Raw genomic sequence first — 13,646 nt, 5'->3', positions numbered from 1 at the left:
AGAGAAGCAAGACCTTAGAACAGAGCATCAATCATAAGTCAAATGTAATTTTATGTGCATTATCTCATTTTTTACCCACTCAACAAATTGAACTGTATCCTCCCAAAATTCATCTTGACGTCCTAACCTCAGTATCTCAGAATGTTATCTTATTTTAATATAGAATCACTGAAAATGTCATTAGTTAAGATGAGGTCATTCAGGTGAATCCTAATCCAGTATGACTTTTTTTTTTTCCTGATTTCACTATAAGTTTCCTTTCTTTTTCTTTTATCCTTTTCAAATTTTTTATTTAAATTCTAGTTAGTTGACACCAATATGACTTATGACTTTATAAAAGGGGAAATCTGGACACAGACACACACACAGAAGAATGTCTTGTGAAGATGAAAGCCGATCAAGGTGATGCTTCCAGAAGCCAAGGGATGCTAAAGATGCAAACCACCAGAAGCTTGGTGAGAGGCATGGAACAGATTATTTCTCACAACCTTTAGAAGAAAGCAACCCAGCCAACACCTTGATCTCAGACTTCCAGGCTCCACAACTGTGAGACAATAAATTTGTTATTTAATCACCCTCCCCCAAGACAGACATATAATAAAAATAAAAGATTAAATAGTGGATTATTAAACCAATAAACGTAAGCTAAGTTTTCAGTTGAACATTAAGTTCAGAAGTTTCTAAGTAGCCAAGATAAAAAAGAAAAAATATAAGTTAAAAATACCTAGTAAAATAACAAATACCAATTTTTTACAGCGAAAAATTCCCGGCACTAAGCTCTTCAGAAAAAATTTTATAAGGATTTTTATATATGGAGTACTGATCATCATACATCTTTGATACAGGTGAAAAGAAAATTTCTAGAAACATTTTTTATATTAATTCTCAACAGAAGTAGAAAACACAGTATTAAACCACAACCCAATTGAAGTAATAAAGGGCTAAGAATGTTAAGTACTTCCCTTTTTAGCCATTTACCTAGACCCTCTTGAACTCTCATCCTCTTGCTTTGAAACATTCATTTCTGGTTCTGATAGACAGATTAGATATATAGATAGACAGACAATAATACCAGCTGCCATGTATTGCTTACACACACAATCTCAACAGTCTTTTAAGATATATATCATTATTGCCTATTTTGGTGGCAGTGCCAGAGATGAAATTTGAAACCAGAACAAACTTACTTAAAGGCTCCAAAAATCACTACATTACATTCCTCTCAGTCATTCCTACAAACGCAGACTCATCTTTACAACTACCTATTATTAAATGTCTTCAAGTACATGTGTGACAAGTACTTTTAAGCTAAAAACTCATTTATCCTTAACTCCTTTCTCTCTCCCATCTACCCTCTCAAGTAGTTGCTTCACCAAATCTCTCTCAAATGCGCTCCCTGTATTTCATTTCCACTTGCCTAAATCAAGTCCTTGGCATTTCTCTCTTCCACTGTTATAAGGCTACTCTGAATTGTTTCCCTATCTCTATCCTTGAAAGCCAAAAACTCCTATGGTTATCTCTTTAAGACCTAGATCTTATCACTTCACTTAGCACAGCCTACAAGGCCCTTTACAATGTGGCCACACAATCTATCATCTGGTACCACTCTCCATAATATAGCCTCTTTCCACATCAGGTGACTATAGAACAAAAGCATGCACAATGCTGTCTCTCAAAATCTGTGTCCTTGTCATCTGCCTACGATGCCTTTCTTTTCTACCAGATATGCTTCACACATCTTTCAAAAAATAGTTCAAATATTCCCCCTTCATGAGACCTTCCAAAATATCCCTGAATAGAGTTTGTTATACAACTTTATGCACATAGTGTATCATACTATGCCAAAATTTATACATTTCAAAATCCTTTACTAGATTATGCATTCATAAGTGGCCAGAACCACACATCTTCGTATTCCCTGACACTGGTACAGTATCTGGCACAAAAATGTTCAATAAAAGCTTGATAATCAAACTCCCTGAGCAGTGCCCAAAGTATACAGATACTATGTCATATTTACGAAGTACTGATCTGCATAAAATATACCTCCAGAGGCAAGTTGACATTGTTTTAAAAACTGTAAGTTCTATCTGTAACTGGCCCTTATGAAAGTCATCATACCTTTGCACCAAGAAAGACACAGCAAGGTCTATGGGAAGACTAGACTAAAAAAAAAAAAAGAGAAAAAATCCTGAAACAGCAATTTTACATAGATCAAAGTGGCTTAATAAGAGCTCAGCTGAGATTCTACTGTTTCACACTGAAATATACACAGTACACTGTTTTGAACTGAAAATTTAAGACATACATTATTACTTAATTTCCAGAATCAGAGAAGAACTACAGTGCAGCTACAATACTACAGGCCTTCCAAGATAAACTGGCTACAAACTTGACAATAAACAACTAAATAAATTGGATTCTCAGGTGAAGCTATTTAATATTTAGTCCTTTTGATTACTTACTGAAAAATGTCTACCAACAAGACAGTTCTAGTTTAGGATCTGTGCCAAGATAATTGCTTTTTCTATGCAACCAAAATCTGCCAATAAATAAATGTTTTGAGAAGTTTTCCACTGTTCTTGCTTTCTCAGTAAATCGGAATTTTTTTTTTTTAAAGATTTTATTTATTCGACAGAGACAGAGACAGCCAGTGAGAGAGGGAACACAAGCAGGGGGAGTGGGAGAGGAAGAAGCAGGCTCGCAGCGGAGGAGCCTGATGTGGGGCTCAATCCCATAACGCCGGAATCACACCCTGAGCCGAAGGCAGACGCCCAACCACTGTGCCACCCAGGCGCCCCAGTAAATCGGAATTTAATAATAGAAAATGTGTTTCTAAAACCAGCTTCCTCCTTGTGCAAAATATTAGTGTAAGATCACCCAAACCCATAGTTTATTGAGAAGTCAGGAGCAGAGTTAGGGTTTTTTTAATAGCAATTATCATCTTTTAACATATTATAAAATTCGGGGGGTTATGTTACAAATACTGCCCACCCTACCCATTAAAATGGGAAGCTCACAAAGGAAGGGATCTTTCATTTATTGGTTACTAATGTGTCCTAAGAATCTAAAACAGTAGCTGATACAGAGCAAGTGCTCAGTAAATGTGTGTTAATCAAATAATTAAATAAAATGAATGAATCTCCACTTTTAGACCTAATTATACAAAGCTGAAAGTCTGCCAAAAATCTGTTTTTCAAAGACATTACTTTTTACATTAAATCTTTTTATAATATGTATCAGAGGACTTTACTAAAATTTTTACTTTAAAAACTGCCTTTATCATTTTTCCAAGCCTTGGGAGTAGGGAGAAAATTCCCTGTCCCATCATTGTCAAGACTCTTCCTCAGACAGCTGACATTGCTATAAAGTCTATGAGCCATAAAAGGTCACTTATGGAATTTAAGAGGCCCAATTCCATTTTGTTTTTCTTCACCTCTGATCTCATCCTTTCAGTCAAGTATACGGTCAGATTCAGGAACAGCAATATTAAACGATAGAGTTAGTTTAGGAACAGATAAGCAAAATAAGAAAGTTATACCTAATAAAATCTTTTCCCATTTTTCCAGCTCTGTCATGCTCTACCTAATATTTATGAAAGCACCCTAAAGTAACCATATCAAAAATGCAGATAAACAAGGAAAGACTATTAAATAATAACATGAGTGTTTTATTAAATATACAAATGAAATTTCCCAACAAGTATTAACAAATGCTAATCTATTTTTTTTTAAAGATTTTATTTATTTACTTGACAGAGATAGAGACAGCCAGCGAGAGAGGGAACACAAGCAGGGGGAGTGGGAGAGGAAGAAGCAGGCTCATAGCGGAGGAGCCTGATGTGGGGCTCGATCCCGTAACGCCGGGATCACGCCCTGAGCTGAAGGCAGACGCCCAACTGCTGTGCCACCCAGGCGCCCCAACAAATGATAATCTATTAGTTGCAAAAGATATGACTTACAAAACTAAAAATATGTGAGCCACTGGGAAAAAATCCTGCTGGGTCAGATTCGATATGGAAGACTACTTAAATATCTTACTTCAGCTAATCATGTATAAAATACAGATTTTTTAATTGAGCTATAATTGGCATGGATATATGCATATACTGCAAAATGATTACCATGTTAAGTTTATTTAACATCAACCATTACACAGTTACCATTTTTTTCTTATGCTGAGAACTTTCCAGATGTACTCTCTTAGCTTCCAAATACACAATACAGTACTGTTAACTATAGCCACCTGGCTATACATTACATACTCAAGATTTCTTTATCTTATAACTGCAAGTTTGTACCTTTTGACCATCTTCATCCATTTCTCTCACCCCTCCCTTCCCCACCTCCAGTAACTACCAATCAGTTCCCTGTATCTATGAGTACAGGGATTTTTTTAAATTTCACATATAAGTGAGATCACATGGTAGTTGTCTACACAATTTTTTTTTGACGTACCAAGTTTGAACCAAATTACTGATGATTCTGTATGCTTAAGATATGTGCATATCATATTTTGTGTGGATTTATGTATAAATATACACAATGCATTAAGATACAACAGCTTAGTGCCATTATTTGTAATAATAAAAGACTATAAATAACCTAAATATCCATTAAAAAGAATAATACAACATACATTAGAATATTATGCAGCCTTTAAAAAGAGCAAGGTAGGGGCGCCTGGGTGGCACAGCGGTTAAGCATCTGCCTTCGGCTCAGGGTGTGATCCCGCCGTTATGGGATCGAGCCCCACATCAGGCTCCTCCGCTATGAGCCTGCTTCTTCCTCTCCCACTCCCCCTGCTTGTGTTCCCTCTCTCACTGGCTGTCTCTATCTCTGTCAAATAAATAAAATCTTTAAAAAAAATTTTTTTTAATAAAAAAAATAAAAATAAAAAAAAAGAGCAAGGTAGATTTCTATGTATGAACGTGGAACAAACCACAAAATATGCAATTCAGTTAAAAAAAAAAATAAAGTGCATTAGGCTTCTATACGTATGCACGTGTTTATGTGGCGGTAGGTGCTAGAGATAGGGAAATATAAACATTTAATGATTGCACAGGAAAAGAATATTTCTGAATGCATACATAATAAATTAGAAAGAGTGACTATCTTTTGGAAAGGAATCAAGGAAAGAAAGGAGGAGGGAGACTATTTTTCGCTGGGTACCCTGTTGTGCTACTTAAATTTTTAACCTGTGCATGTATTACATTTTTAGTTCCAAAAACAAGACATTGTTTCCTATTTTTTTAAGCTAGAATTTTTATAATAAAAAATGTAATTAAATTAGAAAAACAGGAATGCGGGCACCTGCCTGGCTCAGCCACTGGAGCATGAGACTCTTGATCTCAGGCGGGTTGAGTTCAAGCCCCAAGTTGGGTGTAGAGTTTACTTTAAAAAGAAAAAACAGCAACAATAACTTTTTTTAAAAAAGGAAAAATAGACAACAGAAGAGACATCAAAAAAAGAGGAGAGCTTTTTTATGGAAGAGGATTGTTATCTACATGCCAATTAACTCAGCCAAGATTAGTGAGATCAACATAACCTTCCCTGTACTGGATGTTAAACTGCTGAGCAGTCAGTGTTTTTTTAAGTGATGCTGGAAGGAGAAGAGGATCTAAAGATCAAACACGAAGTAATTTGTTTTCTGGAACATGAACATTTAGAAAACACAGGACCATTTTAGAGCTAAAAGCATTTTGGACATCATGTACTCACTCCATACCCCATTCTCCCATTTTACAGATAAAGAAACGTTATTTCCAGTGGACTAAATGACTAGCTTAAGATCACAAAGTGATTTTGTAAGAGCACTAAAATCAAAATCTCTGAGCCCCCAGTCCAGTAGTAATTCCTATATACCTATAGGAGACACAAATACTTGTATATATTGGTTTTCTAACAGCTGTATGCAAACAGTACATAAAACAAATATTTTATCATATTCCACTTACATAGTCTCAGACTAAACTATTTTATAAATAGGATATAAAGTAAGTTAATATGGGGGAAAAAAACATGAGAAACACTGCTACAAAACTTAAGTTTGTGTTCATGCACACACAAATTATGGACTGAACTGTTTCCTCTCAAAATTCATATACTGACACCCTAACCCTCAAAGTCATTGTATTTGGAGGTAGAACCTTTAGGAGCACAAAAGCATTTATTAATAACGATTAATCCCAGGTAATAAGATGAGGAGATTGGTCTATTTTGACTTTATGCACTGCTGCTCCAATGGAAATTTTTACATAAAGAGTTTGAGTTTCACAACAAAAAAAATTAAATAAGTGAAAATCAACTCTAAAATACATAAATAAATATTCAAGTCTGTCAATAAATGCTCCTAGCACAAATCTTTAAAATATCATTTCTTGGTTACTGTAAATGTTCATAGCTTTGTACACAAAGTAGATATGCTTATAGAAAAGCAAACCAGGGGCGCCTGGGTGGCACAGCGGTTGAGCGTCTGCCTTCGGCTCAGGGCGTGATCCCAGCATTATGGGTTCAAGCCCCACATCAGGCTCCTCTGCTATGAGCCTGCTTCTTCCTCTCCCACTCCCCCTGCTTGTGTTCCCTCTCTCGCTGGCTGTCTCTATCTCTGTCAAATAAATAAATAAAATCTTTAAAAAAAAAAAAGAAAAGAAAAAAGAAAAGCAAACCAAAAAAAACTGCTGCTCCGTAATAAATATAAAATTTCCAAGTTAAAAAACAGAGAAAAATTCAGCAATAAATACAAATGAACTCTTGATACATACAACTTGGTTGAATCTTGAGATAATTATGCTTGGAGGGGGAAACTAATCCCAAAAGATTTCATGCTACATTAAGTCCATTTAAACATTTTTGAAATGACAAAATTATAGAAATGGAGAGCAAATTAGTAGTTGCCAAGTTTGGAGAGAGAGTATGGGAGGGTTACAAGAGGGTGATAAAACTGTTCAATGTCTTGACTGTGTTGGCAGGTACACAAACATACATGTGAGAAATTCCACAGAACTAAATGCACATACGTGGGCACACACGACTGCAAATTAGATTACAGAAATATGAATATGATAAGGGGACTGTTTCAGTCAATGCTGGTTGTGATACTGTACTGCAGTTATGAAACATGTTAAGTCTCGGAGCAAAATGAGTGATGGCACAACAAGTTCTCTGTGTATCATTTCTTAAAACTGCATGTGCCTCTACAATTATCTCAAAATAGAAGGTCAATTTAAAAAGTGAAAAAATGCCGGATGCCCGGGTGGCTAATTTGGTTAAGCGTCTGCCTTCGGCTCAGGTTATGATCCCAGGGTGCTGAGCAGGGAGCCTGCTTTTCCCTCTCCCGCTCTCCCCCATTTGTGTTCTCTCATTCTCTCTCTCTGAAAAATAAATAAAATCTTAAAAAAAAAAAGTGAAAAATTCTATAAAAGGGCAAAAATATAAAGATATTTTGTTTTGGCAATCATTTATCTTCTTACATGCCTATTTCAAATGCACTTTTATGGAAAGAAAGTGTACTTTCACGCACTTTTACTCATTAACTGAATCTTACCGCAACTTATAACAATATATCCCTCTTTGAATATTCCTCATAAAACTTATCAAGGCTTAATATTATCTTATGCATATGTTCGTATTCTCCTCTAGAACAGAAACTCCATTAAGGCCGAATTTCATTTCATTCAGTGTTTTATTCCTATCACCTAGGCAAAGCTTGCCACCTTGCAAGCACAATATTAAATGAGTGAAATGAATGGTATTTTAAAGTCTTTGTATCCACTGTGTGCATTGTCCAATAAAAATGTTTGAACCTATACCAGCTATCCTAATGACAAATTCCCACTACTCACTTTCCTGTTAGCTGATACAGGTTAAGTGTAATCCTGACTTAAACACAGTTTGCCACATATATTATATAATCCAAAGTAAATGAACTTTAATTTATCCACTGTTCTCTTCCATTTGGACAGAGAACCACAGTTCAATAATCTAGGTATTTCACTAGACTTAAAATTGGAGAAAGAAAGAAAATACACAACTTACAAACTTATTAATAATAATACTGAGTAAGAGCAGCAACTATGACTAAAACGTCACTATGGGCCAAGCAATGCACTGATATGCACCGAGCAATGCAATCCCATCACAACTCTGAAGTAAGTGCTATTGTTACTCCCATTTTTAAAATAAGAAAAACTGAGGCTTAAAGGTTTAAAATTTACACAAGATCCCAAACTAATAAGAAAGCCAGGATTCGATCACAGATGTGCCTTACATCAAAGCCTTCACTGCTAACTAAACTAGTCGAACTAGAATATACATCTGTTTTCAGTAAAATAAACAAATCCAGTGGATTTCAAATAAAGTAATGTACATAAAATATAAACACTGGCATATCAATAGTTTAGCTGCTAAAAACTGAGCACCTTGAAGATTAAAAGTCTAGCTAGCTGAAAGTTAGAATTACATTATTAAAATGTCAAGAATCAGTAATTCAATCGAACCCAAATCAAACCACATTTAAGTCTCAGAAGATCCCAAGTCCAACAGAAATATGAAATGTGAAAAACTTAAATACTTCTTCAGGGGTGCCTGGGTAGCTCAGTCAGTTAAGCGCCCGACTCTTTTTGTTTTCTGGCTTAGGTCATGATCTCAGGGCTGTGAGATGGAGCCCCACTTCGGGTTCCACACTGGGTGTGGAGCCTGCTTAAGCTTCTCTCAACCTCTCCCTCTGCCCCCTCTTCCTCTGCCACCCCCCCCCCGCTCCTACAGGCTCTCTCTCTTTAAAAAAAAAAAAAAAATTCTTTAAAAAAAAAAATAAACTGTTATTTCCCAAACAACAATCCTGAATGCCAGAACACGTTTACTACTACAGTGCCAGGTGAGCAGAAGAGCTGGAGAGCTGGACTAAGAAAATGTAATACTCTGTATAAATACGGGTAAGCAACAAATTAAAGGATGGTTCCTTCAGAAGACTGAAACATCACTGCAACTAAGTATATTAAGAAGAAAAAGCCTTTGTGCTTCAGTTTTCCAATGCTTGCAAAATAAGGATAAAATTTTCTCTTGCATTTACCTCAAGTTTTAACATGATCTGAAACACTAACAAAGCAATTTTGCAAATGTAAAGTAGTAAAGCAAGGGTCAAAAACTAAGGAGCCAGACACATAAAGTCACCTAAGTCAGGGAGTAAGGCAAAACCAAGAGTCTTGCCCCAACAGTCCTAATTCCAATACAAGTAAGAGTTGCCCTTCAAAGGAAGTCAGAAATCTACTTCTATATTACATCTTTTGATTTTTTTAATGTTAACTAACTACAATTCACACACGTGATACAAAAAATTATGCTATAAATTTGAGCCACCAATATGGCTAGAAGTATAAGACAGCTAATACCAAGTATTGGTGAAAATGCAGGGCAACGAGAACTCTCACACACTGCCACAGGGAAGGTAAATATGGTACAACCACATCAGAAATGATCTACTTAATCGGATCATATGCATACCCTATTATGACCTAGCAACTCCTAGGTGAGCCAACAGAAATGCATAGACTTGTTCATCAAAAACCATGTTCAAGAATGTTCAAAACAGTGTTTTAATAGACAAAAACAGGAAACATTCCACTGCCTACGAACAGTAAAATGAGAAAATAAAATGTGGTATATTCATACAATGTCACACTATACAGAAATAGACTATAGAAGCTGTTTTTACATCACGTGAATAGATCTCACAGATATGTTTAAGGAAAGAAGACCATTCCTATCAAGTTCAAAAAAAGTGAAAGATGAATTTACAGTGTCAGAATGTAGTGTTAGAAATCAGAAGTTGGGGGGCGCCTGGGTGGCACAGCGGTTAAGCGTCTGCCTTCGGCTCAGGGCGTGATCCCGGCGTTGTGGGATCGAGCCCCACATCAGGCTCCTCTGCTATGAGCCTGCTTCTTCCTCTCCCACNCCCCCTGCTTGTGTTCCCTCTCTCGCTGGCTGTCTCTATCTCTGTCAAATAAATAAATAAAATCTTTAAAAAAAAAAAAACAAAAGAAAAAGAAATCAGAAGTTGGGGGCATCTGGGTGGCGCAGTCCTTAAGCGTCTGCCTTCGGCTCAGGGCGTGATCCCGACATTCTGGGATCAAGCCCCACATCAGGCTTCTCCACTAGGAGCCTGCTTCTTCCTCTCCCACTCCCCCTGCTTGTGTTCCCTTTCTCGCTGGCTGTCTCCTCTCTGTCAAATAAATAAATAAAATCTTCAAAAAAGAAAGAAAGAAATCAGAAGTCACATTTAGGAAAAGGTACTGACTGGAAGGGGGCAAGAGCAGGACTTCTGGAGGTACTGATTAGGTCCTATTTTTTTATCTGAGTACCGATTATAAGCTATGTGTTCATCTTGTGAAAATTCCAAAACTTATGATTTGTACACTTTTCCCTGGGTATGTATACCTCAATAAAAACTTTTTTTTTAAGATTTTATTTATTTATTTGACAGGGAGAGAGAGACAGCCAGCGAAAGAGGGAACACAAGCAGGGGGAGTGGGAGAGGAAGAAGCAGGCTCCCAGGGAAGGAGCCTGATGCAGGGCTCGATCCCAGAACTCTGGGCGCCCCTCAATAAAAACTTTTAACACACACATGCACACACAGAAGATTCCATGAAGCCCAAACAAAATATTTCTGCAGGCAGATCTAGCTTATCAGAGCAGATCAGTTTATGACCTCTCAGCAAAGTAAACGCTCTACGATCTTACATTTTTTTTTAAAGATTTTATTTATTCATTTGACAGGAGACAGCCAGCGAGAGAGGGAACACAAGCAGGGGGAGTGGGAGAGGAAGAAGCAGGCTCTCAGCAGAGGAGACCAATGTGGGGCTCGATCCCAGGACTCTGGGATCACGCCCTCAGCCGAAGGCAGACGCTTAACGACTGAGCTGCCCAGGCGCCCCACTACAATCTTACCTTTAAAGAAGAGCAAAGAAAAAATAAAAGCAAAATAAAACCGTGATGCTAATTGATCAAGGCAGCAACTAACAAAATTTAAATTTCTGATAGCACTACCTCTTAGGATGTGTTGCCTAGTTTAATTGCCTCTCGCACTTAACAAATCAAGCCTGTTTCCAAAGATACAGCAAAGAATCCAGTAAAAGGTAGAAAGCAAACTAAAAATTAAACATTTAAGTGTAAAAATTCAAAGCAGCCATTAAATTACCAACACAATCTTCTTCCCTCATTCCTGAGCAACTTTACTTGCCACTCACTGATACCAAGCAATTTGCTCTCCTCTAAAAGGAGTCACAAACCTACATATTTCTCAGTTACCAAGAAGTCTACAGCAGAAACAAGGAGCCTCAGGCTTCACCCAGGCAAGTTAAAGCAAGCCCTACAGAACCTAAATACATAACTCAGCTATTTAATCAAATATCTGTTAAATGACTATTAAATTTTAAAATGCCTTATTTTGCAATAACTACCTGTTCTCTCAAGATCCTATATCCCAGACAATTACTTTCCTTTTCTGAGATATGGAATGATCCTCACCTCTGAGCCACTATCTTTCCTCCACCTCCCATCTTCACCTGTTTACAACAGCGTGTCTTATCTTTCATGTCCCAGATCTACCACCTCTGCATATTAGAAAATTCTAGAAAGATAACATATTAAATCAGATGCCAGCATCTTTGAAAATGCCTTTCTGTATGTAACAAAGCCACCCATCAGTTTCCCAGTACTATTCAAACACTGATCAAATTACTTTGAGCCACAACTCACACAACCAACAAAGGTTTACCTTGAAAATGCAAAGCTGCTACTCCAAAGTGGTAAATTTCCACCAATAAAGTAGCCATTTTTTACAAAACACTTTTAGTTACAAATTAATCTTCTGAACATATCAATCTGGCCAAATACATCTGCATTAAATTCAAGTCTATCACATCAATCTTTTTTAAAAAAGCAAATCTCTGGGGGAAACACTAAATAATCCTCATAAAGCAAATAACTGCTAAAAAAAAAAAGGCAAAAATGTATTAACGTCCAAGTTGCCTATCAAATTATTTTGAGATCTAAAAACTGTTTGGAATGCCCAAGAAAGTAAACCTTACCCCTTCTGGTTTAGAAAGTCAATATACTGAGAAACAAAAAAGAAAAACCTGCCACCTGTTCTGCTTAAGAGCAACCTTCAGTAAAATACATTGCACTTAAACTAATAATTGTAAACTCCACTCACTAAAAACTAAAAAGCGGCAAGGCAATAGATAATGACAAGTGAAAAAGTAAAAAATACCAACAGCTTTAAGATATTCGAACTCAAGTGCTCAGTCGCACACAAATGAACGCTGCACGTTTTCAAGGCTCCACGCTAAGAGTTTGCTCGATAGCAAGTTGTAGAAGACAGGATCCTTACTGACACCCAGCAAACTTATCTTGGCTTCAGGAAAACTATGTTGAAATGCAAGTCTTGATAAAGTCCTACTCTAAACTCTCGACTAAACCTAAACACAATATAAAAACTGCAGCGCCTTCACTCCTAATCCTTAGAAATCACTTCCTGCCTGGAAAATCTTTCTCCCTTAAGCCTTACACAAACTTTTCTCGTTCTTTCAACCTACTCCAGGAAGCCTTAAGCCCGCCCATCACCTCCCGCCCCCTACCCACACACACCCACTAGGGAACCTCAACACTAGGCAGACACCACTCCACACGGGCACGCAAAACACATGTGCCTGCAAACCCAGCCCCTTTCCACACCCCCCGGAAACGACACCCCCTTTCTCACACACCTCACGCCACAGCCCATCCCCCTTCCTCCCCGCCCCCACTCACAGCACCCCAGTCAACCCACCCACGTACCGGGGAACCCAGCCTCCCCTCACTCCCCAGCTCGCCTAGAGCTGTGAGGAGGGGAAGCAGGAAGAAGGAAGGAGGGCTCAGGCCCGGCCTAGGCCTCTCAGACCGCCTAGGGAGGTGAAGGGGGGGGACCCGCGGGCAAAGCTCGTTGCAGGGCCTCATCCGGGCCCCCTCCAGCCCCAGGCCTTCGCTCCGCCGCCGCCCCAAGACCCGGGCGGCCCTCCCAGCCCGCACCACACTCACTTGCCAGCCGCGGTCCATCGAGTACTCCGCTGCTGCCTCCTCCTCCGGCTGCGGCTCCGGCACCGGGACCCCCTAGGTCCGGCTTCTTGGGCCCCGGGGGCGGCCCGGCTCCCCCGCCCGGGACCGCTCCGGGCGGAAAGGCGGCCACAGGCGCGCCCGCCAGAGCCAGGGGGACGCTGTTGCTATGGAGGCCGAGGCCCGGGGCAGCTCCGGCGGCCGGGTCCTCATGCAGGAACTGACACTCCTCCCCGTAGAAGCAAGTCTTATCCTTAGCGTAGTAGCGGCAGTACTTCAGCTTCACTCCCGCGGCCGCCCCGCCGGGGATACCCCCAACCCCCGGCGGGGCCACCACCGCCACTGCCGCCGCCAGCGAGGAGGAGGAAGGGGAGGCGGCGGCCGAGGGGGGCGGGAGGCCGCCGCCACTGTTCATGGCAACGCCGCAGCCTCGTCTTCCGCTGCCGCCCGAGGAGCCGCCACCGCCGCCGCCACCATAGACCGGGGAGGGAAGGAAGACGCTGCCGGTGCCTGATAAAAGCCTGGGCGGGTGGGTCTGTCCCGCTGCGGGCCGGAGCC

General features: G+C 39.4%; 1 protein-coding gene across 8 annotated transcripts in view; it reads right to left on the bottom strand.

The window, feature by feature from the left end:
- The window catches only part of PAN3 (poly(A) specific ribonuclease subunit PAN3), a 129,028-nt gene extending 115,388 nt beyond the window's left edge, over positions 1-13,640 (bottom strand). For 7 of the 8 annotated variants that reach the window (XM_034665013.1, XM_034665014.1, XM_034665016.1 and 4 more), the window contains exon 1: positions 13,074-13,640. In XM_034665013.1, coding sequence (XP_034520904.1) covers positions 13,074-13,503 — 430 coding nt within the window. In that variant the 5' untranslated portion in view covers positions 13,504-13,640. The remainder of the gene's footprint in view (positions 1-13,073) is intronic. The other variant, XM_034665021.1, reaches the window with a different exon arrangement.
- Positions 13,641-13,646: the final 6 nt, after the last annotated feature.

The sequence above is a fragment of the Ailuropoda melanoleuca genome, chromosome 7, assembly GCF_002007445.2.
Source record: "Ailuropoda melanoleuca isolate Jingjing chromosome 7, ASM200744v2, whole genome shotgun sequence".
Taxonomy (NCBI): domain Eukaryota; kingdom Metazoa; phylum Chordata; class Mammalia; order Carnivora; family Ursidae; genus Ailuropoda; species Ailuropoda melanoleuca.
The sequence above is the reverse complement of the archived record's forward strand: the minus strand, read 5'-3'. Positions and strand labels throughout refer to the sequence as shown.